Source organism: Diplotaxodon limnothrissa, linkage group LG12 (assembly GCF_057381915.1).
Source record: "Diplotaxodon limnothrissa isolate DT_005_m linkage group LG12, D_limnothrissa_male_GT1.1, whole genome shotgun sequence".
Lineage (NCBI taxonomy): Eukaryota > Metazoa > Chordata > Actinopteri > Cichliformes > Cichlidae > Diplotaxodon > Diplotaxodon limnothrissa.
In genome coordinates this window covers 23,619,622-23,647,569 of record NC_140607.1, presented here as the reverse complement: position 1 = coordinate 23,647,569, position 27,948 = coordinate 23,619,622, and the positions used below count along the sequence as shown (strand labels likewise).

At 42.1% G+C, this 27,948-nt stretch overlaps 1 protein-coding gene across 2 annotated transcripts in view; it reads left to right on the top strand.

Annotated features, from left to right (window-relative positions):
• The window catches only part of ntrk2a (neurotrophic tyrosine kinase, receptor, type 2a), a 105,421-nt gene that overhangs the window by 8,901 nt on the left and 68,572 nt on the right, over window positions 1–27,948 (top strand). The window contains exons 6-13 of one of the 2 annotated variants that reach the window (XM_085368360.1): window positions 7,693–7,826; window positions 8,751–8,883; window positions 9,127–9,198; window positions 9,397–9,624; window positions 14,591–14,617; window positions 16,762–16,776; window positions 17,301–17,338; window positions 17,671–17,770. In XM_085368360.1, coding sequence (XP_085224486.1) covers window positions 7,693–7,826; window positions 8,751–8,883; window positions 9,127–9,198; window positions 9,397–9,624; window positions 14,591–14,617; window positions 16,762–16,776; window positions 17,301–17,338; window positions 17,671–17,770 — 747 coding nt within the window. Of the gene's footprint in view, window positions 1–7,692; window positions 7,827–8,750; window positions 8,884–9,126; window positions 9,199–9,396; window positions 9,625–10,604; window positions 10,635–14,590; window positions 14,618–16,761; window positions 16,777–17,300; window positions 17,339–17,670; window positions 17,771–27,948 lie in introns of both variants that reach the window. The other variant, XM_085368361.1, reaches the window with a different exon arrangement.

Genomic DNA, 27,948 nt, shown 5'->3' with positions numbered 1-27,948 from the left:
AATCAAGAAACGTTTCTTTGACCTGCCAAGAAACACAGTTAATATTATAATAAAGAATTATGTCTTTACAGTCCTCCACATACAATTACTTACCACATAAGTGTAATGTCAGTTTAAGTACACTTCCAGGACAGGCTTCTACAAACCACAAGGCTTTTATGCTTATGGGAGTGTTTATGAAGCATGAATGTATAAATGTCAGCAGTTATTTGACACTTTATTCTTCCCTTCTTTATATCATCTGTATGAATTTTTCATGAATCATTCTATTTTGGACACTCTTCTGTTCATAAGATGTGTCAAATTACAGGTTGACCTGTCTCAGAGTCTGACCTGCTCTCAGTCTCTGGATTTGTTGATTTTTTTTCCAATCGTGTGCACTGTATCTGTCTCAATCTGGCATTTAGAGCTTGAGTTTGACCAGAGTAAGCAAATAAAACTTGTTTTCGCCTTTCGGATGGGGAGTGCACCCCAGTTTATTTTAGTAATGTGGCATTTTAAAGGAATTTTCATGTCAGACTTAAATTTATAAGAAAAAAATCATCAGTCAAATCCGCCTTATGAGCCTAATCATGTTTTGGGGTTTTGTTTTAGCATCTTTGTTGTTCACAGAGGAATCAATCTGGTGAAAAATAGCTCTGGGCAATCCGGACACTCAGGGCACAAACAATAAGTTAGCTTGCAGGAAGCTAACAATGTCATTGATAATTCCTATTGATCTGTCCCCTCTACCTTCCCTCCATTAGCAGAGGATATTTTTGGCATTAGCACAGTTACAGCAGGGCCTCTGGAGAGGTGGGCGGGGGACCCCCTGGCAGAGTGACATATGAGTAGGAGGACATGGTGGGGCAGGGGTGCCAAATAATGCCCCAGGGCTAACAGTGATACACCAAAAAAGACCTTTCAGTCTGGCCAAACTGCTAGCCCCGCGCTTCATGCTCATAGTTCTTCCTCTTTATTTGGCATTTTCCATCTGCCTGTCTGCTTTATGTAAAACCTTTCTGTCTGTGGGCCTGAACATTTCTGAGCGACATTATGAAGAAGGCACAAAGAGGAAATGCCCATCGATGCCCTCGGGCCGACACTGATCTCACAGGCGAGCCTCATACGATTCTCCGTCTGTGTTTCCCCATGGACTGTTTATGGTTGGAGCTCCGCCCCGAAAGGATTACAAACACAGAGCCTGTTCAATGTGCAAAATAAAAACATCAGCTGTGTCACTCAGCAAAAATGTTGGCAACGGCAGGTGTTTAACAGTCCCGCTGTTTCTTAATAACGGGGTAATTAAAACAAAACAAAAGAGCCATATTTAACTCTTTATAAAGTCTTTCATTTTGTGTCCTTCTCTCAGTTCCTTCTCCCTTTAATGCCACGCTTGTTAATGGTAAGAAGGGCAAGTTTAAGCTTTTTCCACCATCGCTCTTATAACACCTTTAGCTTCTGCTAAATGAATCAAATTCCATTAAAGTGAATAACTGAAACCAGCTGTCCTGAGCAAAGGGTGCTTTTTCCCGGCGCTGTAGAAATTATAGCAGATGTATTACCAGATTCCCGCTGGGCACATCACAGCACAGGTGCACTCTGCCTTCATCTGTGTCTCTCTCAGTTAGTCATTCCAGTCAAACACGCAAAATGACAGTCAGTTGTTGCCCTTAATCATCTATTTTTTTTGATTGCTGTTCAAAGAATTTTTGCCTCTGTCCCCGTCATTTCCTTTCTGACTTAATTGGCTTTACCATCCAATCTGTGCATAGGCTTTTGAATAGTTGTATAGTAGATAAAACTAAAATTCAGCAGCACAGGCAAACACAAAACAGACCAGATGGCTTCTGTAAGAGTTTGTGGACAGGAAATGCTAATTACATATATGAACTTTCCTACATGTTAAATAGTGAGGAATAAAGCAAGACACAAAAGATTTAGTAAGTATATTATGTCAGTAAAGCAGTTGGGAGGCACAACACAAAAACACATGACAGATGAGGCAGATTGTTGTATTTGTAGCTTGTAACCTTGTTTTATGAGGTAGCTGAAGTTAAAGTAACAGGCCTGAGAAGTTCAGCTTAATTCAGTTAAATTGTATTTATCTTTATAATGTAAGATAAAGACTCTACAATAAAACAGAGAAAACCACAACAATCAACAACCGCTTGTGAGCAAACTTGGCACTTGGCAACAGTGGCAAGGAAAAACTTCCTTTTAACGCAATTTCATTGTTCTTGACAATGACAATAAATAAATAAATACTAAATACTAAACAGGAAGAAATCTTCAGCAGAACCAAGCTAGGGGCAACCATCTGCCACGGCCACTTAGGTTAAGGGGAAAAAAAGAAAACAGAGGGAAACAAGAACCACTCAGTGCATTGTGGGAAGCCCTCTGCTGTCTAGGCCTGTTGTATCGTATCTTAGAGAAGGCTCAGGGTCACCTGATTCAGCCCTAAATAAATACTCGAATTTTAAGCCTAATTTTAAAAGTAGAGATGGTGTCTGTCTCCCAAATCCAAACTGGAATCTGGTTCCACAGAAGACGGGCCTGAAAGCTGAAGGCTCTGCCTCCCATCCTACTTTAAACAGGAACCACAAGTAAATCTGCAGTCTGAGAGCAAAGAGCTCTAATGGGGTGATGTGGTACTATGAGGCCTTTAAGATAAGATGCAGCCTGATTATTCAAGACCTTGTATGTGAGGAGACGAATTTTAAGTTTGATTCTGGATTTAACAGGGAGGCAATGAAGAGATACAAATATAGGAGAAACGTGCTCTCTTTCTAGTCCCTGTCAGGACTCTTGCTGCAGCATTTTGGATCAACTGAGTTCTTTTCAGGGAGTTTTCAGGACATCCTGATAATAATGAATTACAGTAGTCCAGCCAAGAAGTAATAATGCATGAATTACATTTTCAGCATTACTCTGAGACAGGATATTTCTAATTTTAGAGATATTGAGCATATGCAAGAAAGCAGTCCTACATATATGTCCTGGTCTAAAACGACTGCAAGAGTCCTCACAGAGTTACTGGAGGCCAAGGTAATGCCATCCAGAGTAAGCATCTGGTTAGACATCATGTTTCTAACATTTTTAAGGGTCAAGCACTATAACTGCAGCTTTATCTTAATTAAGAAGCAGGAACATAGAGGTCATCCAGGCCTTAATGTCTTAAGACATCTCCTGCTTTCCTTCTAAGGACATACTGCTGTCATTTTGAAGTTTTCATAACTGAAGGATTCAAGAGAGATTAAGAAGGACAGTTTGTGGGAAAGAGGACAGGCGGTCAAAACAATTCAATAAACAATCTTTATTAAAAATGGAAGAAAGTAAGTTCTAAGATTTTGAAATGAGCCAGAAGGATGTCTTTTTGCATAGCTTAACCCTTTTAATGTGGAAAGGAATTACAGCCATTTACATTTCAGTGATTGTGTCTCGTTCCCAAACAGAAGACTGTGTAGAGAGAATCTTTCTCAAAGCTAAGATGACTTTTCAACGCTATTTAACCCAAACCGCAACTTAGCCTTAATTTAATTGCCATAAAAATATTTCCCTAAGAATAGTGACTGCTTTGCATTTTAATGCACAGCATTTATGGTGTGAAAAAATGCATATAAAAGCTTTAAACCTTTCAGAAAGACAGTAGGACCCCTAAAAGTCTGAACCTAATCAAACAGTGCTCAAAACGGGAACAACAACTTTAAACACTGAAAACTGAGACATATAGAACATAAATCTGATTCTCCTGGTTTAAAGTTGTGTTTTCATTCTCAGTTAGATATTTTATTCTTTACACTACTGCAATTTTCTTCCTTCCTGGCAGAGAGAGCTTTTACCATAACAGAGGAAGCAGACTATGTTTGCAGGTGGTACGTGTCTAAGTAGCATCCACGTGAAATACAGGACCTGTGGTTTCCCAGCAGAACATCGCCAAGAGCATAGCACTGCCTCTGTTGGCTTGAGTTCTTTCGATAGCGTATCCTGCTGTCATCTCTCCTCCAGGAAGATGATGTGCACACAACCCGATGTCCATGTGAAAATAAAAGAAAATGTGATTTGTCGACTCAGATGCTCGGATGCTCGATGTAGATGTATTCAGTAGTGGATATATGGGTCAGCATGTCTACTCTCAGCGTTCTGCAGCAAGCTGTGATGCACTGTGTTCTGACACCTTTATATCAAAGGCAGCATTAAGGTTTTTAGCCACACACAGGCTAAGCATAATGACGTTGTGACCATGTCTTTGCTGCCAGTTCACCAGTCGTCCTTCCTTGGACCCATTTGGCCAAGAACACTGAGGAACTCGGTACAATAATTTAAATGTGGCCTAATTAAAATAAAAAAAAAGTGTAGAGAGATTCAAAACTTTCGAATGATCTGATGCTGGAGTTAAGTGTCAGCCTGATTGACTGTAATCTCAGACAAGAGATCAGCAATCATTAACACATCATCCTCCTCCCTTTGTCTCTGCATCATTTGTGAATCCTTCACAGTGCATGAACAGCAGAACATTGACAGGTAAACTTATGGACAGACTTTGTGTTGCGTGCCTCAGTGCTTTCCTCACCTCTCTCTGCTATACATTTTGTCAGAAAACTCTCTTTCTGCCTCTGCATTGCCTCAAAAAACACATCATTATGATGGAGCAGAAGGAAGGTTACATAATAAATGCTAACATTTCTCTGAACATCAATACAAATGTGCCTATTGTGGCCTGTAGCAAAAGCTAGCAACAATGACACTGAGTAATGCTGTCGCTGATGCCGTACTTGTAATTCATCACCCATTCATTGAACATAATCCTGGAAAATGAATGCAATATGGATTCCAGGTGTCAAGGAGTGTCAAGAGCTAGTATATGCATAGGTGCATCCAGGGGTCATTTGTGAAGTTTTCCCCACTTCTCTACCTGAGAGGTTGTCGTTTACAGAAAAGAACGCTCTTTTGTGACACTAAAATATAGTCTTTAAGCAACGTTTACCAGAGCAATATCACAGTTTCTACTTAAATTGATCATTCTTGCTTATTCCAGTGCAACCTAGTAGTCAAATGACGATGCACAGTATCAGATGCAATGAACTTTGCCTCTTAACTTTTACGAGATTCAGTCTGAATTAGTGGTAAAGCGATGCATTTTCTTTTTATCTGACCCGTCTGACGTGGGCTTTGTGACCCTTGGCTTAAAAGTCAGATGTGCGATCCAGTTATTCAATTCAGAGTCATGGAAAGGTTGGAGACAGTCCCAGCTGTCACAGGGTAAGAGCCAGGTTACACCCTGGACAGATGTAATCTGTTGCAGGGTTAACACAGAGAGACAGACAGCCATTCACACTCACACCTACAGTCAATCTAGATTGATCTAATTAACCTAATCCCATGCATATCTCCATACAGAGCTCCAAGATTAGAAAAATTGTTTTTGTTGTGGAATCTTTAGACATAATTAATATTCAGTAATTTCCAAAAGACCAATCTTGATGGTACAACCAAGTTATTTCCAGGGTTTTATGTGTCAATATAAGATTAATATAAAACAAGGACAGAAGGACATAGACGCTACCACTTGGATGCATGTCAGAGACGGAATAACTCTGACAGCCTGAGTGGATGAGTGAATAATGAGCTGCTTTCCAAATAAAACACCTCTATACAAGTGTGAAGGCTACAGCAGTGTGGAAAAGACAAAAGAAAAAAAATATTCAGCTGACCTTTTAGTACAAATCTAAACCCTGTTGTTACAGTGAGCATGTGAACTTCAAGTACAGACAAGTGAGAAATTAAAAGCAGCACCTGAATGTGGAACACGGAAAACCATTGCAGTTCCAGATGCTTCTGTTGAGAGGTCAAGGGGTTTCATGAGTCCAAGATGATGTGAATCAAATCCCATGGACACCAGCATCAGTTTTGAGCCCAGCTAAGGATCCATGGGATATCATGTTTCAGCACTGCACTGTATTTATTTGAAAAATATCATCAAATCACAAATTGAGGCAATATAAGTACAGTAATCTATTTATATTTCTACTCATAATAGAAGAATACTTGAAAATTCTGCAATGCATGACAGGAAATAACCTTAAAAATAAGAAGAAAACAAGCAGTTCGACCACTCAGATTTTTGTGCTCTTTAACCTTTATTCTTCCTTCGCTCTTATTGCATGTCGTCTTTATTTGTTTAAACGTATGTTTTGGAAAACATTAGCTTAAACGGTGACTCTAAATTGGCCATGGTTTGAGTGATTTGAGTGTGAGTGTGAATGGTTTTCTGTCTTTGTGTCACAGACTGTCACAATGTAAATGTCTACATCTCTCACAAGAAAACAGACCTACATCAATAACCACCGCAAAGTTCAGCCATGCCTTCACAAAAGATATGGCTCAACACTACTAACAGAAACATAGCTGGGATTTTTTAGTCAAAAGGCTGAATGAAAAACCATTTAGCTAGTGTCTAACTCTCTTGCATGAATATAAATGTCGTGCATCCCTTGCAGACACCCGACTGCCAGAATTTCCTCACAAGTGGCTGCAGGTGAACTATAGCGCGGGCTCAGCGCTGATACACGACACAGTTCCGTATAATTGCTGGTGTTGTCACAATTGCAGGGCGATCTACCGTCCATAATTACAATAAAACCCTTTTCAATCCCACTTGTTGATTCTGAAAACATCTAAGCAGCTAAAGATTCAGGATCACACACTGGCATGGATGATTTAACTACCATAATTGAACATGAGGTCATAACGATCCTGCTGCACTTACATCAAAATCACGGTGGTTTGCAGAGGTTTTATGCTAATTTGTTGGCTTCAGTGGGAGATGTGTGTGTGAGTGTGTGTGTGTGTGTGTGTGTGTAATGTGCAGCCTGCAGATGGCTGTAGTGGCAGTAGAAAGCTGATTTACTGAGAGCCTGTTAAGATATGTCGTTCTGATATAGTAGCTGGGCTGCCACCAGTGAAATGACTGGTTTTTACGGCGTCTCACAGTGATTGAGTGGGTTGCCGTAGTGATAAGTGGGTTGCCCTGGTGATAAGCATTCTGCTGACGGACAGAAGAGGTTGGAAACGGGTGGGGAGAGGATGGGGTTTGATAAGAAATCTGTCCAGTTTTTATCTGCAGTAGCTGTCGACACTCTTCTCTTCTCTTCAATGATGTTATTGGACAGGGGACAAAAGTGGCAAGACTCTGATTGAGTCTGATTGGTCATGCTCAGGTCACATCCTGGTCACCTATGTAGACACACACACACAAACATATATGCACACACACACAGTCACCAGTGTCTTTGCTTTGACAGGGGCTTTAGACTGTGTCCAATCAATTTAGTAGTTGGGCTGCTGAAGACATGCACTAGTAATCAGTGTAACCATCACTGTGTTTGAACTCTGTCTCTTTGTCTGACTGTTTGATTGGGGTGAGTGTGCTTAAATGAAAGTGAGAGAAAGAGAGCAGGAGATTGAATTCGAGCTCTTTCTTTGTGTGTCCCTGTGGTTGCGTGTGTGTGTTTGCCTGCTCTTGTCTTGTTGTCGAGGTTCTTACGTGATTTGTATTTCAACTGAGAAGAAAAAAAACAGCGGCCTTAAACAGGCCTTAAATCCTAAGTTTGCTTCCTTTCCTACCACTTCCTGTCCTGTCCTCTCGCCATCTCTAAACTTTACGTTCTCCTCACTCTTCTCTCCTCCTTTCTGCCCCCTTGCTGTATGCAGAGGTTCCCACGGCAACGTTAACCCCATCCAATTTGACCAAAATGGAGGGAGAGAATATGGAGCTGTTGTGTACGACCTCTGGTGTCCCATCTCCTGAGCTGTTCTGGGATATGATACGTGTCGCCTACTATGAGGTTAGGAGACACACACACACAGACACACAGTGTACCAGCACTGCTGTCCTACTGTTACAGAAATTACGATATTGTGCTCTATGAGCTTTACATTTCAGCATTTCAGTATTCAGACCATTTGTTGCTATGATACTGTTATTTTAATGTTCCTACTCTGATTTCCAATAAATGGCTTATTACCATTAATTATAACTGCATTTTGGTTGCTTGTGTGTGTTGAAGACTTCATCTCTTGCAATCCCCCAAAGTCAGGGAACAGGTTCCGTGAAAATGTAAAGACAGACTCCAGCCAGGCATTTTTGCCCACATGGCTGCCCATTACTAGCTACCTCACAAGTCTACAACAATCAAAGTCTTACATGTAAAAGATTGTAGTAGCTTGCCGTTAGAATTTCTTCCCCCAAAGACAAAAGCATGTACTCTGATTGATCCCCTGCTGAATTTGTAAGCTTGCTCACTTACAAAGAAATGAACAGTCTCTAATCTTTCTGTTAGTTTCATTTTAATGGAGAGAGACAGAATATCAAAACAAAACTAATTACTAAAAAAGTTTGACATGATTTGCATGTCCATGAGGGAAATAAGTATTTGATTTCCTCACAACACCAGAAGAAGGGTTTGGCTACCACAGACCGGCTGTGTCATCATAAAAACAATTAGCAATTTAGAGTATATTACTGTCAACACATACTTTTCCCTCTTGTTTAAAGTGCTATGAATGACATAACCCAGCGTTTCTAGTGTTTTATGCACATATCATGAACATTTAACAGCTTGAGCGTTATCGAGGTCCACTCTGATTTAAAAGTCAATTTTTACTTAATGTGGCTCTTGGACCTCTTAACATCACGATCTGACTTTGAAGACATTGTCTTCTACTAAGCAATCAGTTTTTGTTTGTGCGGCTGCTCTTTTCTCATGCAGATAGCGACATCGGGCCAGACTTCCAAGCTGCAACTGTTTAACCTGTCTTCCACGGATCACAACAGCAAGATCAGCTGCACAGCTGAAAACATTGTAGGAGACAAAGAGTCCTCTGTGGTGCTGAATATACTATGTAAGTTTATCCTCTGGCAAACTGCCCCAATTTAGTGAAGATTAATTTGTCAAAGCATCCCTCGATGCAGCGTAGTCTTTAAATCAGAGAATTAAAAGCTTGAGAAGACAACGGTTCTTCTCATCTTTTAATCTGTGTTCTTGCACGCTTCGCTAGTTTTTACCTTTGCCTTATCTTAGTTCTGTCTTCTGTTTGAATTTCACACTGTTGCTCTTAAACTCTCTTTTCTCTCCGCTGCATCAGTTCCTCCCAAAATCACAAAGCTGAGTGACGCAATTCCAGATCATCATTGGTGTATTCCCTTCAGCGTGACAGGTACAAGAGATGTCCACATGATTGTATTTAGTCATATTCTGATGTTTGATTTTTGTGATTTCACAAGGTCCCAACATAAAAAGACTTTCCCTAAGTCACACCAGTACCTGCGTAAATAGGGTAATGACATCTTTTTAAATAATGAAAACTAGTTAACGTTACTGGTTCTTTTGTATTGTTTTCACTACCTCTCTTTAGGAAACCCTAAGCCAACTTTCAAGTGGTCACAGAATGGTAAGCCAGTGAAGGAGGGGCAGTACATCTTCACCAGGATCCACGACTACGCTGAGAGAGAGTACCATGGCTGCTTGCAGTTGGACAGCCCTACACACATCAACAATGGGCGTTACAAACTAGAGGTTGCAAACCCCTATGGCACAGACGAAAAAGAAGTTGATGCTCATTTCATGCACATGCCTTCCGATGGTAAGATACAACATTATTGGATGTTTTATTTTCTGTTTCTACACCACTATCATCATGATGTCTGATCTGGTTATTAAAAAATTATCAGCAAGTTCATTTTTACTATTTTTTTCAAGAACATATGATATACCACTTCTTTTTTAACTAAATTATTAATTGAGGAAAAATATTCTTCATAATTAATAATCACAAGAACTAGACTATGCAATTTCTGGAGAAACAGTAGAGTGATTAATGCTACTGCTGGACTTGCTATGTTGTTAAGAAGTTGAAGCTAAGTAGACTGCCCCAAAATACTTTTGATAGTTTAAACTCTGGCACCTGAAACCATTCTGATAAATTCATGTCTAGCTAAGTTTTATTTGAAATATATTATTTATTTTTAACATCCTGTTAATTTTGTAATTTTACTTTGAAAATCTCACATTATTAAAGCATCTTGACAATGTCCAATACACAACTGGAGGCTCTGATTTTGATGAACTCTGATGAATTCTTTTGAAAATCAGACAGCTTTGGTCAACCGAATAGCTTTCTGTATTTAATTAATGGCTTTTATGTTGAAAGATCTACATGTTTTAAAGCTTACTGGTCTTCCATTAACAAGCTGGAGGATTTTGTTTTGAAAATCTTACAGCAACACAGTCGCTATTGTTAGCTGCTGGTGGGGTTTTTGGACTATTTTGTGTTTTTCATGTGTGCATATGAAAAAGAGGCAGACAGGAGAAGCTTTGACACTGAGTAACACCGTAACATATGTAAAGCCATGACTCCGTATCTGTATGGCTATGGAGACAAACAGTCAGGAACACTGACAGACAAATAAATAAATTGTATGTAAATTTATTGAGCGGCCCCAAAAGTTATATATATATTTTTTTCTTTTTGTTTTACTTGTGTAGACCCGGAAAAAGACGTATTTTCAGCTTTTCTCAAAAAGTCCTAGATCAAAATATAATGGATCTGTTTTCGCCAGAAAGATGACACTGTTCTCATTAAGATGCCTCCAGGTCAAAGAGTGCAGATCAACTGGCATTGAGAAAAACACTGTTTGAAAAAGGAGAAATGTTCCTACTTTGTAGTCATGCAATGATGTCTGTAAACTGAAAACCATGAGCCTAGCAACAGGTTAGAGTTAAAAATTTCAGAAGAATATTTTTCCTTTCCCTGTCTGACAGTTAATTAATGTACAGGGTGGGCCATTTCTATGGATACACCGTAATAAAATGGGAATGGTTGGTGATACTTAAGTCCTGTTTGTGGCACATTAGTATATGTGAGGGAGCAAACTCCTCAAGATGGGTGGTGACCATGGTGGCCATTTAGAAGTCGGCCATCTTGGATACAACTTTTGTTTTTTCCATAGGAAGAGGGCCATGTGACACATCAAACTTATTGGTAATGTCACAAGAAAAACAATGGTGTGCTTGGTTTCAACGTAACTTTATTCTTTCATGAGTTATTTACAAGTTTCTCTTTGTTCACAGCCATTGAAAAGTCGAAGAGGTTAACACGTGAGGAGCGGATCGAAATTGTGTTGATATCTGGTGAACGCAGTAACCGGGTCATTGCAGCAGATTTCAATGCAAGACACCCTACGAGACCACCCATCTCCCATGCTACAGTTAGCAAACTGCTTGCTAAGTTTCGTGAAACTGGTTCAGTGTTTTATTTGCCAAAATGTGGATGCAAGAAAACTGTCACTAATGAAGAAACATCAGTGGCTGTCCTAGCTTCATTCAGCAAGAGCCCACAGCGTAGCACTCGCCGCATGTCACTGGATATTAGCTACTCACAAATGGCACCCTTACAAACTCCAGCTACTGCAGCATCTCAACGAGGATGACCCAGATCGGCGCACAGAATTTGCAGAATGGGCAAAACAAAAATTGGAACAGGACCCTAGGTTCACGCAGAAGATTTTGTTCAGTGATGAGGCAAACTTTTATGTGAATGGTGAAGTTAACAAACAAAATGTTAAGAGATATATTCTAAAACACTTCTTCAGCAGAGAATCAGAGAGGAGAAACACAGAGATTTTCTTGCTAGCAAGGGCAGCCTCCAGAACTGACACACCAAGAGTGAGCCTCAGAGACTAAGCACTGAGGACTGCCCTGGTCTTTTATTTATACACTTCAGTGAGCGTTTGTTCCATACATTGATATGTGGAGGTGTACGTGTGTGTGTGTGTGCGTGTGTGTGTGTGTGTGTGTGTCAGAGTGTGACCCCATAAAGGACTTCCCTAAACCTGCTGGACTGGAAGTCCAGCAGTTCATCTAAACAAAAGGCACTTAGACTAAAACATGTATAGCTACGTTAATCCTACCGTAAAACAATAAGACAAGGTACGACCTCTCCCATACTCCTAGGATGTGGGGGTGAACGCCAGAACACCCTGGGATGTTACAGACCTCCTAGGATGAGACATTCTTTCAATATGCCATCAACTATATACTTCTAAACACAAATGATTTCATACAGTATTCTACCATATGCAAACTTATATCATTAAAAGATTATACTGACTACTAAGTACAATTTTCCATTGACACAAAACCACCGCTATTGGTCTGACACTAACCCACATTGGATGGATCCCTCCAAGACTGTTGGAACAACAAAAGTGATGGTTTGGTGTCGTATATGGGGTACAACGATAGTGGGTCCATTCTTCAGCAATGGAAACCTCAAGGCCACTGGATATTTGAAATTGCTACATGATGATGTGTTTCCCTCTTTATGCACTGAAGCTGGCACGTTCCCTGAGTTTTTCCAGCAAGATGGTGCACCACCACATTATGGGTGCCAGGTCCGAGCATTCCTAGATGAACAGTTTCCTGGAAAGTGGATTGGTCGTCGTGGGCCACTTGAATGGCCCCCAAGGTCTCCCGGTCTGACCCCCTTAGACTTTTATCTTTGGGGTCATCTGAAGGCAATTGTCTATGGTGTGAAGATACGAGATGTGCAGAACCTGAAACTACAGATACTGGATGCCTGTGCTGGCATTTCTCCTGCGGTGTTGATATCAGTGTGTGAAGAGTGGGAGAAGAGGGTTGCATTGACAACCCAACACAATGGACAGCACATTGAACACATTTTATAAGTGGTCAGAAACTTGTAAATAACTCATGAAAGCATAAAGTTACGTTGAAACCAAGCACACCATTGTTTTTCTTGTGACATTACCAATAAGTTTGATGTGTCACATGGCCCTCTTCCTATGGAAAAAACAAAAGTTGTATCCAAGATGGCCGACTTCTAAATGGCCACCATGGTCACCACCCATCTTGAGGAGTTTGCCCCCTCACATATGCTAATGTGCCACAAACAGGACTTTAATATCACCAACCATTCCCATTTTATTACGGTGTATCCATATAAATGGCCCACCCTGTACTCTAGTACGACACATTCCACCCACTGAGATGAATGTGTTTTTTGTGCATTAATTGTAATAGTTTGGAAGAAAATCAACGAGAAGAGTGGATAAATGAGCTGCTTATTTGGTCTTTGAACTATAATTCTGTGACAAATGGTGCAGGACTAGTTGGGTGCAAAACTTTTTTGTCCCTTTGCACCATAAATGGGATTTTTTCCTTTACGACAATCCCACCAAATACTGCATTTTGGCATTTTTAAGTACTGTATTTGAAGCAGCGTCCAAACTTTCTAGTCTGTTTAGCCCGTACTGAATATTTTTAATTTGATCATTTTATAGCCCTTTAATCTCAAGGCAAAACCTAAGAAATCGCCCCTTTTACAGCTATTTTTGCCGTTACAGATACTTTTAAATTCTTTCCTATCTTTGTACAATTACAATCAAATATTTCTGTTTAGTATATAGGAAATGCATTTAATTATTACCACAAATAGACTCTTTCATATACTTCTCAGTCGCCATCCTGATTCATCATGACTCTGTTTCACACTTTAAATATTGCTGCAGACTGTGTATATTTTGCCATCTGGGTTATGCGCATCGATTTATAATGAGGGGTAGTTGCTGGCATGAAATCAGATAAAGGAATGGCAAACTGGCAGTGTTGTCATGAATCGCTGTGCGGCAGGCGGGAGTTGGACCCAAAATGCAGGACTCACAGACTCGAGGGAATGAACTCAAAACACAGCTTTATTTGCCGGTAGAACAAACATACAAACTAAACTAAACTGGGAAGCCACAAACTAAGAACTTACAGCGAGACACAGGGAGATCCACACACAGCATGAGGGACGACGTCACGCCGAACAGAGGGAGACGCAGACAGAAATACACAGAGGGTTAACGAGGAAAGTGGGAACACACGGGGAACACAGGTGACACTGATAATCATAACGAGACAGGGCGGGGTGAACTGAACATGACATGTACGGGCGTGAGAGTCACAAAGTAAACAGGAAGTGCACAGAGGTTCAGACAGGAGGAGAGAGAGCACGGGGAAAACACAGACATAACGGGCTGGGGAAACATGAAACAACCACAAAGGGAGACGAGGGCTCATAAATACACAGGGCACACAGGGGGGGGAGAGAGAGCACGGGGAGAACTTGGACATAATGGGCAGGGGAAACATGGAATAAAACATAAGGAGAGACGAGGGCTCACAGATACACAGAGGGGCACACAGGGGGTAAAAGCCATGAAGGGAAAACACTTAGGGAACAACACAACAGGGCAACTCAGAAAACATGGCCTAAATAAGGAACAAAATACAAACATACAAGAAAACTAAGAACACTGGGCCAACATGGCCCAGGACCATGACAAGTGTTCTGTTTTAAATCTGCCTTTATTGATAGCAAAGGTGGAGCTGCTGAAAGAAAAAAAATCTTGCTGATGCTTTTATGTTATACTAGACTATATATGTACAGGTATAGCTACATACAGTGAAATAGTTTGTGTTGATGCACAAAGTTGGCTTTGTGAAACAAATGTCATCAATGTAAATGCTCTTTTTTTTTTTTGCAGCAACAGATCCGGAGCCTTACTATTATGGTAAGTGAGTATGTTTTGTCTTTTTTAAGTGCAAAATTCTTAAAAGAGGCACATCTAGTTTCTGTTTACAGGCACTGTTTTTAGATGTTTAACATCAGCATCGTGTAGGGGTTAAAGTGGGATTTGGCAGGTGGGGGTACTCAAGGTTCAAGTGTATTAGGGCAGTGAGGGAACAACTATATTCTACAATATGTAGGCCCACATTATATTTGCCACTATGGCTGCTTTTCAACCCCCAGCCAGTAGAAAGCTGCAATTTGGCAACTGTTACTAATGAACACGAAAAGCTTAAATAAGCTTAAATTAAAATCAGTGACACTGTCTACTTAGCAGCCGCGCATAGATTTACTGTTATTTTGAAGCATTATCTAAATTATCTTTCATTTCAAACATCAACAGGACAAAAACTTACAGGCACGTACAAAATATTTAGTAAAATCTGATACAGATCTGTTCAAACTTTGCATGCAGTTCTAATTCGACCACTATCTAAATATCTTTTAAATTTCAATTCAGAATTAAAGGGCTTATCTCTCTTTTATAATGTTTCTGGAGATACGAGGACCCATCGAGCATTGAGCCAGGACACCACAGTCTGCACTTTACAACTCCAACATAGTTCATCACTGACCCACAATACAGACTGCACGTGTATACACTTTGGATAACATGAATTAATATCAATTACCGGTTAATTTACTTTCAAAAACATTTTACGATGTGAAACATCTAGACAACTTTAGAAACTTGTTATATAGCGATCCAATCTGATTACCAAGCTGTAAACTGAACTAGAACATTACGTGTAAGCTTGAAATTTCTACCTTTATTAGAGCATTTTTCTCAAGTCTTCCCTCTGTTCTCCATCTCACAGAGTAAAATGATCATGCATTAGTATTTTTTCTTCCCTGGGAAACACAGTCACTCTGCCCTCAGCTAGCAGACAAATTATGTGTCAAACTGCAAAGAAACTGTTTTCGTGTCATACATATTGAGCTGTTTGAAATGCTGAATTTTCAAGTACTCTCCACTTCAAAAAAGTTACTCCGATTACGCTCACTGCACTTCTGTAGCACTAGCTAGATGAAGCATCTTAAGCACAGCTTTGCATCTGAACTGTAGTGACTTAACTGTCTCTGCAGCCCATAAAGACTGAAATCACTTAAAAATATTGTGTATTAAACTGCCAACCTGATTTAATTACTCATTAACTGAAAGTGCCGGAAAGTTCAGGCTCACTTTTACAACTGGTGTCGTCAACAAACACAAATTACATTTCAGCAATCTTACTCTCACGAACTCTTTTGTTTTTCTTAAGATGTTGAGAGGTTACGTACGCGTACGACCCTGCAGCTAGAACGTGTGCATGTTTAGCACGTGCTGTTTGCATGTCGTGTTTGTGTAATGACTATGTTTTTGAAACAAGCTCAGAAAACAGAGTGCTTGTCTTACAGTTGAAATATGTTTGAGAACTAATTTGTTTCTGTCTGTGTCTTTCTCCAATACGCCCTCCAACCAGCAGATCAAACCACAGGTACAGCCATATCTTTTAGTTGCTCACTCTTATCCACAAGTAACACAGACAATGAATTATTTACGGTAGTTTTGTTTTGTATTTTTGCACATCTGCCACTAGATTTGAAAGACAGAAAAAAACTGCAAAAACAAAAAAAAAGCACCCATCAGTTTGTGATATACGCTCAGGTAGCATGTTGATTACGTTAACTTTACGTCTACAAGTTGTTGAGTTTGTATAAAGTCAGTAATTAAGTAAAACGCCAGATGCTTTGGTTACTTGGACAAGTGATTTGAGCTTAATTGTTTGTAATGTTAAGGTAATTTTCTCTATTTCAACAAAAAAAAAAAAGGCTTTGAGGAAGAGGTCAGATCAATATGACCGGTGTAAACCACCTTGGATGATGAGGCTGTGAAGTTCTCTTAATCTAACCTTATGAAAATCTGACCTCCTGTTGGAGCAGCTTCCACATGGTGGGATACTTCTGTATAATGATACTCTTGGTCTGCTTTTTGAAAAGCATAGATGAGTTTACATACCTGAGGTCAACCATCAACCCTCCAGTCGGTGGAGAATAATGTCAGGGATGATTCCTGACAGAAGGATAGCAGAAAGAGTGAATGGGAAGTTTCACAAGATGTTAGTGAGACCTTCTGTGATGTACGGTTTGGAGACTCTGGCACTGACAAAAAAGACAGAAGGCCGACCTGGAGGTGCCAAAGTTAAAGATGTTAAGATTTTCATGGGGAGTGACCAGAATAGACATGAGAATAAATGGTTTAGACATGTGTAGAGGATGTATAGAGGATATATTGGACAAAAGATGTTGAAGATGGAGCCCCCAGGAAGGAGGAAGACCTCATGTAATGAAGAAGCACATGTGGAGGGTTGGTGTGACAGAAGAGGATGGTAAGGGCTAGGATGAGATGGAGGCAGATCATCTGGTGTAGCAACCTCTAAAGTGAGAAGCTGAAAAAAGAACAAAATGTAATATTTTAGCTTATTTTGTTAGAAACAGATAAACAATTTTATGCTTCAGATGAACAGTAAATCTTATTGTGTCAGTTGAAACCATATCTTTGTTTGACAGTGAGTAAAAAACACTCCTTTACTTGTCCTTAAATCACAGCTTGAGTTTCTCTTCCTCTCTGTCTCTTGCATCAATAGACACCCCTCCTCCGAATCAACGCGAGGACAGAGTCGCTGTAAGTCACTTCTATTTTCCTGCAGCTCTACGGTTTTGCTGTTTGCCACTGCAAGTTATTTATGGTTTGTGCCTGTTTCTCTTTCATTTATTTGTGTTTCCTGTCTAGAAACACCTGAGCTGGCTCTATTTTTATGTAATGCGTAATTGAATAAACCCAACACATTGAAGATAAAGCAGTCCTTAAGAAAATCTGCCTTTCTTGAGCAGTGATATAAACAGCCTGTGGCCTATACCTTTTGTTGTGGTGGGTTTGGCATTTGGCTTTGTGTAGCTGTCAGTGTGTTTGCTCACCTCTCGGGAGATTTATAACCCCGATTTCTCATTGTACAGGTGTACGTGGTGGTGGGCATCGCTGCTGTAGCCTTCACTGGTTTCCTTGTAATGTTGATTATTCTCAAGTTTGGAGGAAACTCCAAGTTTGGCATCAAAGGTAAGACTTCTTGCTCTAATCTTGAGTTGTGGTCTGTGGGAGAATGAACCGGTGATTTTAGTTTGACGTGGACGGCTTCATGGATACATGAAAACATTAAAGCCTGTTATTAATTAGAGGGAGAGAAACTATGTTATGTGGTCAAAGATATTTCACTGTATGAATTAACCAAAGAACAACAACAGTATATGTTGTTGTTCTTTTGGTTTACATTTCTTCAGTTTACCCAACCTTTTGCTCTGTCACAGCTGAGTAAGACTCCAGATTCCTTGTAACCTTATAATATGTGGATGTATCGAATATTAATATGCCAACATCAAAAGCATATGGGCCAAACAGTGTTCGTCACTGACCACTAAAGCCTTGATTTGTGGTTCCACTTTTGAGGAGGCAAAATATACAGAAATCTAAGTTAAAGGTAGGATGATGGAAAATTAAAGCAATCAGAACCTGAAAGTCTTTGATCATCATGATCCTAATTTAATATGCAGGCCCTCATGTATCCACGAATTCACCCGGTTCGGATGGAAGCGGCTGCTGTTGTGATTAAGTTTCTCTGGGTCTCAGTTCTGCTGGTGCATAACATGCATGTGGACTAAAATGAACTGTAGTCTTTGTCATGTTGATGTGAAATTGATTTGGTACTGTAGCCACTGTTGAAGCCTCCACACACACATGCTTGCACACACGCCGTCTATCTTTTATGCCACATAGTTTTCCTCTTGTTTGAAACAACTGCTTCTGCATTGGCTACAAGTGTCACTAATCTGTTTCCCTCATCTGGTATTTACTATTCTGACTTACTACAGCAGATTTGTCTTTTCTCATTTTTATGCTTGGCTCAGATTTTGTCCTCCTTCTTGTAAACTAACAATAATCACTGAACCACAGTCCTTCCATTTTTCACATCGTACATACAAAAATGGTCATGCTTCATTTTAGTGCTCACATATTCCGTGTGTAGCTATAGAACTATAGGTGAACACATTAATCTTTAATTTTGAAATGAGCCCTTTCAGTCTTTCATTCAGTTTGGTTGAGAAAATAAATACGCGAAATTTACATTCAGGGCAGACGGTCCATGAACTCCTCGTCTTGAGGAAGTCGTTCTTTGCTTTTTAAAGATTTTTGTTTTTAGGAATAAAACGTTTCTTGGCACCGCTTGAGCCATCACCGTTTGATGCAGCGTAGGTTTATATTTCACATTCAAATTAGCGAACCAAAAAGTGAATGCAAATGTAGTCACAGAGTTACTCGATGTGCGTTGCCAAGTGTGTGCGCCTTTATGTGTGTGACTCTCAGTTACACTGTAGAAGTGCAGTATTTTGACAGTGATTGATTTATGGGCCCCCGGAGAAGGAAGGATGTGGGACAGAAGGAGCAAAAGGATACACATTGTGTTTGTGTGTGTGAGATTTCTTAGATGTCTTAGTATCATATATACAGTATATATTTGTGTGTTTGTGAACATCTAAGCATTTTTGCATCCTGTGCAGGAGGTTAGGTCACATTACAGTTTTGCCCTCTGATTGCTTCCCTTGACTCTTCATCTTCCTTCCTTTCAACCCTTCCACCTTCCTCTTTCTGTTCACATTCCCCACACATGTAGAAATACAGATGCATGTGCCCGGCAGCAAGTTTACGCTGCAGTAAGTTTATGGAGAGAGAAATTTGGAGAGGCCTGCATCAGTATGAACAACAGATCTAGACAGGGGGTTCAACAGCTGCGAGTAATCCACAGCAGCACTGAGCCCACTGAAATTAATCTCAACAAGAGAAACACAACTGCTGATGGCAGCTCCTCACCAGTCCTAATCTAAAACAAAAACTATTTTGTCATTGCAAAATAACTAAATCACCCCCACATGATGATGGCGAACTTGTGATCAGAAAGTGTAAAAAGTGCGTGTCAGGCCTTGTACCATATTGAGCAGGTGTGCAGTGAAAAATCGTCACTCGCCTCACTGAGCTGAGGATGATTTGCTGACCGCCTCTTTTTGATAGCTGAGTAAAAAGCTGTGGCTGGTTTACATTATTTATGCCGACTGCATTATTCTGCTCCTCTCTCATCAATAACACATGGACAACGTTTGGTACTGGTTTCCTTGCATGATCTCTTCGCTGCTTCTTGACACTAGAAGGATGATTTCATTTAGTGTGTATAGTAGTTTGTTTTCTCGTGTTGGCACAAAGGAGCAGGTAATATTTAAGTCTGCAGTAGGTTCACATGTGTGCATGCATCAGCAGCGGTGACATGTTGCAGTGTTTACTGTTGTAATCTGATCGAGCCCGTCTTCATGTTGGGGATAATTTATTATCCAATGGTAATTTTCTTGTTTTAGCTTTAGACACTCATGTGGAGCCTGCTGCTGTATGAAAGCTATATGTAATAATCTGAAAGCATCAGACTTAGCTTTGTCCTCATAATGTTTTATTAAAAAACAGGCTGCATTTAAGGCTTTATGATTTTTATTGGTCACTGCTGATGCTGACATATGGAAAAAATGCAGACTACGTCCTGAGTGCAGAAACATGCATAGCAGAAGCCTAATGATTAGGGTTGGCACATTACCAGAATTTGAAACTTGAAAGCGATAGGCTGGAAAATAATTGATATGTGGTAGGATTTTCATTATTATATGAGGAAAAGGTGACAAAAATAAAGATAATATCTTATGATACAGACAACATAACAGTCATGTGTGTGTTTGAGTGTATACAGTTTTTAACAAATATATAAATTAGTCGGGCTCACCTCTACATATGGCTTGGGCTCTGGAACCAGTCTCCTGGAGAGGGGCTGGACTCTGTCTCAGTCTGGAGTTGCCCCTGGTGAGAGGCGGCGGGCTGGGGTGGGTATCCTAATATCCCCTCGGCTTGCTGCCGGTACGTTGGGGTTTTTCCCGGTGGACGAGAGGGTTTGTTCCCTGCGCCTCAGGGTCGGGGAACGGGTCCTGACTGTCATCTGCGCTTATGCGCCGAGTGGCAGTTCAGAGTACCCAGCCTTCTTAGAGTCCCTGGGGGGGGGGGGGGGGGTGACTCTGTTGTCCTGCTGGGAGACTTCAATGCTCACGTGGGTAACGACAGCGAGAACTGGAGGGGCGTAATTGGGAGGAACGGCCTCCCTGATCTGAACCCAAGCGGTGCTCTGTTATTGGACTTCTGTGCTAATCACAGTTTGGCCATAACGAACACCCTGTTCGAACATAAGAGTGTCCATAAGTGCACGTGGCACCAGGACGCTCTAGGCCGTAGGTCGATGATCGATTTTGTAATCGTATCAGCAGACCTGCGACCATATGTTCTGGACACTCGGGTAAAGAGAGGGGCTGAGCTGTCAACTGATCACCACCTGGTGGTGAGTTGGATCAGGTGGCGGGGGAGGACGCTGGACAGACCTGGTGCACCTAAACGCGTAGTGAGGGTGTGCTGGGAACGTCTAGCAGAGGCCCCAGTCCGCGAGATCTTCAACGCACACCTCCGGCAGAGCTTCAACAGCATTCCGAGGGAGACTGGGGACATTGAGTCCGAATGGACCATGTTCAGCGTCTCCATTGCCGAAGCTGCTGCATTGAGCTGCGGCCGCAAGGTGGTTGGTGCCTGCCGTGGTGGTAATCCCCGAACCAAATGGTGGACACCAGAGGTGAAGGGAGCCACCAGGCTGAAGAAGGAGTCCTATCGGGCTTGGCTAGCCTGTGGGACTCCGGAGGCAGCCGACAGGTATCGACAGGCCACGTGGAATGCGGCTCGGGCAGTGGCTGAAGCAAAAACTCGGGTGTGGGAGGAGTTCGGAGAGGCCATGGAAAAAGACTTTCGGACTGCCTCGAAGAGATTCTGGCAAACCGTCAGACGTCTCAGGAGGGGAAAGCGGTGCTCTACCTGCACTGTGTATAGTGCTGGCGGAGCACTGCTGACGTCGACTGAGAAAATTGTCAGGCGGTGGAAGGAATACTTCGAGGACCTCCTTAATCCCACTGACACGTCTTCCGAGGAGGAAGCAGAGTCTGGGGATGAGGGGAATGACCCGCCAATTTCCGGGGGCGAGGTCACTGAGGCAGTTAAACAACTCCTTGGTGGCAAAGCCCCTGGTGTTGATGAGGTCCACCCCGAATTCCTGAAGGCTCTGGACGTTGTAGGGCTGTCCTGGTTGACACGCCTCTGCAATGTTGCGTGGAGATCAGGGGCAGTACCTGTGGACTGGCAGACCGGGGTGGTGATCCCCATCTTTAAGAAAGGGGACCGGAGGGTGTGTTCCAACTACAGGGGGATCACACTCCTCAGTCTCCCTGGGAAAGTCTATGCCAGGGTGCTGGAAAGGAGAGTTCGTCCGTTAGTCGAACCTCGGATACAGGAGGAACAATGCGGTTTTCGTCCTGGTCGCGGAACACTGGACCAGCTCTTTATCCTCTCCAGGATACTTGAGGGTGCATGGGAGTTTGCCCAACCAGTCTACATGTGTTTTGTGGACTTGGAGAAGGCATTCGACCGTGTCCCTCGGGGTGTCCTGTGGGAGGTGTTGCGGGAATATGGGGTGTCTGGCCCATTGCTACGGGCCATTCGATCCCTATACAACCGTTGCAAGAGCTTGGTTCGCATTGCCGGCAATAAGTCGGACTCGTTCCTGGTGGGTGATGGGCTCCGCCAGGGCTGCCCTTTGTCTCCGGTTCTGTTCATAATTTTTATGGACAGGATTTCTAGGCGCAGCCAAGTGGCGGAGGGCTTTCGCTTTGGTGGCCTCAGAATCTCATCTCTGATTTTTGCAGATGATGTGGTTCTGTTGGCTTCATCGGGTGAGGGCCTCCAGCTCGCACTGGAACGGTTCGCAGCCGAGTGTGAAGCAGCGGGAATGAGGATCAGCACCTCCAAATCTGAGGCCATGGTTCTCAGCCAGAAAAGGGTGGAGTGCCCACTCCGGGTCGGGGATGAGTTCCTGCCCCAAGTGGAGGAGTTCAAGTATCTCGGGGTCTTGTTTGCGAGTGATGGGAGAAGGGAGCCGGAGATCGACAGACGGATTGGGGCTGCAGCTGCAGTAATGCGGACGCTGCACCGGTCCGTTGTGGTGAAGAGGGAGCTGAGTGTAAAAGCGAAGCTCTCAATTTACCGGTCGATCTGCGTCCCTACCCTCACCTATGGCCACGAGCTGTGGGTAGTGACCGAAAGAACGAGATCGCGGATACAAGCGGCAGAAATGAGCTTCCTCCGAAGGGTGGCTGGCCTCTCCCTTAGAGATAGGGTGAGAAGTTCGGCCATCCGGGAGGGGCTCAGAGTAGAGCAGCTGCTGCTCCACATCGAAAGGAGCCAGCTGAGGTGGTTCGGGCATCTGACAAGGATGCCCCCTGGGCGCCTCCTGGGTGAGGTGTTCCAGGCATGTCCCACCGGGAGGAGGCCCCGGGGCAGACCCAGGACACGCTGGAGAGATTATATCTCTCGGCTGGCCTGGGAACGCCTTGGTATTCCCCCGGATAAGCTGGAGGAGGTGGCTGGGGAGAGGGAGGTCTGGGCCTCTTTGCTTAGGCTGCTGCCCCCGCGACCCGGCCCCGGACAAAGCGGATGAAGATGGATGGATGGATGGATGGATATAAATTACCCGTAAAAACAAGAAACTGAACTATTTTAGAAATGAGACTAAAGCTTGTCTAAAACTAAAATATTATTATCATTATTATTTTTTCACATTTTTTCAAATTCACATTTTTTAATCAAAACTTGAACCGGCACAATGGACTAATCAGAGAAGTCAGAAATTAATCACACATAACATTCAGTCACTAAAACAAATTTTTCTGTTCAAGAATGCAAGTAAATAACTATAATTTAGCATCTTAATAAAAAAAAAGCTTTTCTATTTTTTTGCAAAACCGTAAATCTGAAAACTCATGGATAACAAAATAATTATTTTTTAACAGATTTTTTTTTTTTTTTTGCATTACCATTACAGAAACATTTTTTTAAAATGACTTTGGTAAGTAACAAATCATACAAAAGACAACTTTTTAAGGTTGTGTGGTAGCGCTGTACCTCTGTTTACACTAGTGGTGTGCGGATTGATATTGAAATGTATCCATTCCTCCAATACCAGTTATTTATGTTCTAGAATAGATTCTCATATTAAAATATCGATATTTTAGTAATTTGGGGTAAATTTGTAGTTTATCATTAACAGGAACACAGTGGAAAGAAACTATATCATTGAGATCGTCTAAATTGGAACTACTTCCTCTTCCGCCTTTCATAGTCATATGTGAAATACGGCTGTATAAATGTGTCGCAGCCCTTTGGCGTGCACATTCACAATAATGGCTGAGCGTAAACCGAGTCATATGTGGACGTATTTTACCTCCACAAACAGCCAAGACGCAGTTTGCGATACATGTTGCAAGACCACTAACCTCGTCAAACACCTCAGAGTAAATCATATCACAGAATATGATGAGTTTATGTTGAGGCGAACCAAAGAGGAGGAGAGGAGTGGGACAGGCGCTGCTGGGCGAGACAGACGTCTCTCGCGGAGTCCTTTAGTGTTGCAGGCAGGCACTATCCAGGTACAGAGGAGGAAAATGCTGGGTACATAGGCTAGGTCTCATGAACAGTCTTGGGGAGTAATGGAATACATGTACCGGAGTTATGTATTTAAAGTACAAATTCAAATTCAAATTCAAATTTTATTTGTCACACACACACAACCATACACAGTATGACATGGGGGTGAAATGCTTGTAGCTGTACAATGCCCGACCATTAAATGACAGAAGAAAAGTTTTACAATATTTACAATTTACTACAAAAATTTACAAATTAACTTAGGAATTTACAGTAAAGAATGTGCAAATAGCAGAAGAGATTATAAAGATAAGGATTATAAATTATAGGAATTATAGGATTATAGGAAATGTGTGGTGGTGCGTGTGGTGACGTGTGTGAGAGTCCAGTCTTATAGTGACATGTTTGGGAGAGTCCAGTCCTACACCTGGTTCAGGCCCCGAATAGCCTGGGCGAAGAAGCTCCTCTTCATTCTCTCTGTTTTGGCCTTAAGGGAGCGGAAGCGCTTCCCAGACCTCAACAATGAGAAGAGTCCATTGTTGGGATGGGAGAGGTCCATCATAATCTTCCTAGCTTTGGACTTGCACCGCTTGGTGTAGATGGACAGCAGGTCAGGGAGCTCTGATTGAATGATGCGTTCTGCCGAGCGCACCACCCTTTGCAGATCTCGTCTGTCCTGCTTGGTGCTGTTCCCAAACCAGGTGCAGATGTTTGACGTCAGGACGCTCTCGATGGTGCAGGAGTAGAAGTTCTTGAGCACCTTCAGTGGCAGATGGAAGTCTCTAAGTCTTCTGAGGAAGAAGAGACGCTGACGGGCTTTCTTAACCAGGGTGTTGATGTGACAGGACCATGACAGGTCCTGAGTGATGTGGACACCCAGGTATCGGAAACTGTCCACTCTCTCCACTGGCGTGCCACTGATGATGAGGAGTTTGTAATTCCTCGCCTGCTTTGTAGTGAAGTCCACGATCAGCTCCTTAGTCTTGCTGATGTTTAGGAGGAGGTTATTCTCCTGGCACCAGGTCTCCAGGTTCCTAATCTCCTCCAGGTAGGCCGTCTCGATGTTGTCGGAGATCAGGCCCACAACAGCAGTGTCGTCAGCAAACTTGACAATGGAGGTGGTGTCGGATGTGGCTACACAGTCATAAGTGTACAGTGAGTACAGCAGGGGGCTTAAAACACAGCCCTGAGGCACTCCAGTGCTGAGTGAGATGGAGGGGGAGACTTGTTTTCCTACCCTCACTGATTGGGGTCTGTCTGTGAGGAAGTTGAGGATCCACTGACACAGTGATGAGCTGAGTCCTAGATCCGTCAACTTGGTGAAAAGCTTAGAGGGAATTATTGTGTTGAATGCTGAACTGTAGTCCACGAACAGCATCCTAACATAATTCCCTCTGCCAGTGTCCAGGTGACTCAGGGATGTGTGGAGCAGGTGAGATATGGCATCGTCTGTGGAAAGATTAGTCCGGTAAGCAAACTGAAGTGAGTCGATGGTGGGAGGAAGTGAAGAAGTGATGTGATCTCTCATCAGTCTTTCAAAACACTTCATCACAATTGAAGTCAGTGCTACAATATGAGTAACTGTATTCTGTTACAGTAACCATTTAAAAAGGTGGTAATCAGAATACAGTTACTTTGTTGAAATGAATGGATTACACGGCGGTCTTTTCCTGTTTCATATGTTAGGCTATGCCCTCTCTATTTTTGGTAATTCCGTGTCGTTGGAAACCCAAACAAAACACGCAATAGGAGCATACTTGGAGTATATATATATATATATATATATATATATATATATATATATATATATATATACAAAAAACTTGAATATTACAATGTTTATTTATCAGATAAAATAAGTTAAATGTCACCATTATTATTGCCCGGCCGGAAACAGCGGGGGTGTCCAAATTCAGAGGCTGCATCCACCTGAAGACCCAGCCTTCGTGGCCTAAGTGGGCCGGGTCCTCCGAAAGCCAGGTAGGCCAGAAGTGAGCGACTGTTACATTTGACGGTCAGAATTACGTCACGAGCTCTCGGTGGAGTGAAACTCTGCCGTCTGCTCCTTGCTATCTAAAATATAACCGGACGCTGGCGTAAATTCTCGACCATCTCACATTTCTGTTCAATCAGTTTTCTGTTTGACATTTATTCAGTTGTATGAAGACCCTGGAGGAATCCACCCAAGGGATTAATAAAGTTTCATTTAATCTAATCTAATCTAATAACTTTAATCTCAGCCAAACCAATTTACTAACAAACAAATAAAACACTGAAAAAAGCCAAACAATTACATTTTTAAGGTATCCGAGTGACTTATATATCATGTTTAGCCTGAGTAGCGAAAGACCGCGCGGGTCTGAAAACGATGAAGCCGGGGGTTCGCTGTTCTCACCGGCTCGAGTGACCATTGAACCCCCCGGCTAGCTATTGAGCCAGTGTTGCCAATTTAGCGACAAATCTGGCGACTTTTTCTGGTATTATTGGAGACTTATTTATGACGATTTTTTGATGTGAAAACGCGTATCGCTCGTACTCTCAACAAGCAGCGGTGCTGCCGTGGGCACCTCACCCGTGCCAAAGCGCTCACAGGCGGAGGATAGTCCTCCCCCAGCTGCTATCAGGGCAGGAGATGTTCACACCTACGCGTCCACTGCAAATGAATCGCGCATGAGCGAAGCCGCTGCTCCCGCACTGACTGTAACGCAGTCAGTTCTTCTTTTACTGTTATGCTTTTTTGTGGATCACAAGGTTTAAAACTACTTATAAAAACACACACACACAAAGTAACTCCACCAGAGTGCCTCCAAAGGATGCAGGCTGGGACACAGCTTCTGTCTCTCGCTAGCAAAGTTGACCCAGACAGTTAAGCTAGTTCTCGGCTACGAGCCCGACACATAACCTAAGGTATTAGCCAGAGGTCCCTTTACTATGGTTCAGAGCCGCAGACCTGTTCTGTTTTATACACACAGAATACTTTTCTATACGAGATCGCTGCAAAAAGTGCAGCCTTACCTAGTGTCCACTCTACTGTTACTCATTTTATATTAAGATTTAAAAATCTAGTTGGTATTGGTATGACGAGTAGCCTTCGGTAGTGATGTGCGATACCACTGATTTCCTTTCCGATCCGATACCAAGTAAAATTCAGGGTAGTATCGACGATACTGATCCGATACCAATACTCTGTACAAAAACTTAATGTTTCATTGTCTTTCATAATACAATATATACTTTCATTATGTAATTGTAGTAATAATATAAGGATATAGCTTCATAATGATTTCAGTACATCAGACTACTTGTTCTTATTGCTCAATAATGCAGAATAATCATATAGAAAAAAAAAACTTGAGGTTGTGCGCTATTTGAACACCTTGCCTGCCTGCAGCACTAAAGGACTCCGCGAGAGACGTCTGTCTCGCCCTAGCAGCACCTGTCTTCTCTTCGCCTCAAGATAAACTCATCATATTCTGTGATATGATTTACTCTGAGGTGTTTGACGAGGGTAGTGGTGTTGCCAAAACACATCACTCTTGCCACATGTATTGCAAACCACGTCTTGGCTGTTTGTGGAGGTAAAATACGTCCACACATGACTCCATTTATGCTCAGCCATTGTTTTGAGTGTGCATGCC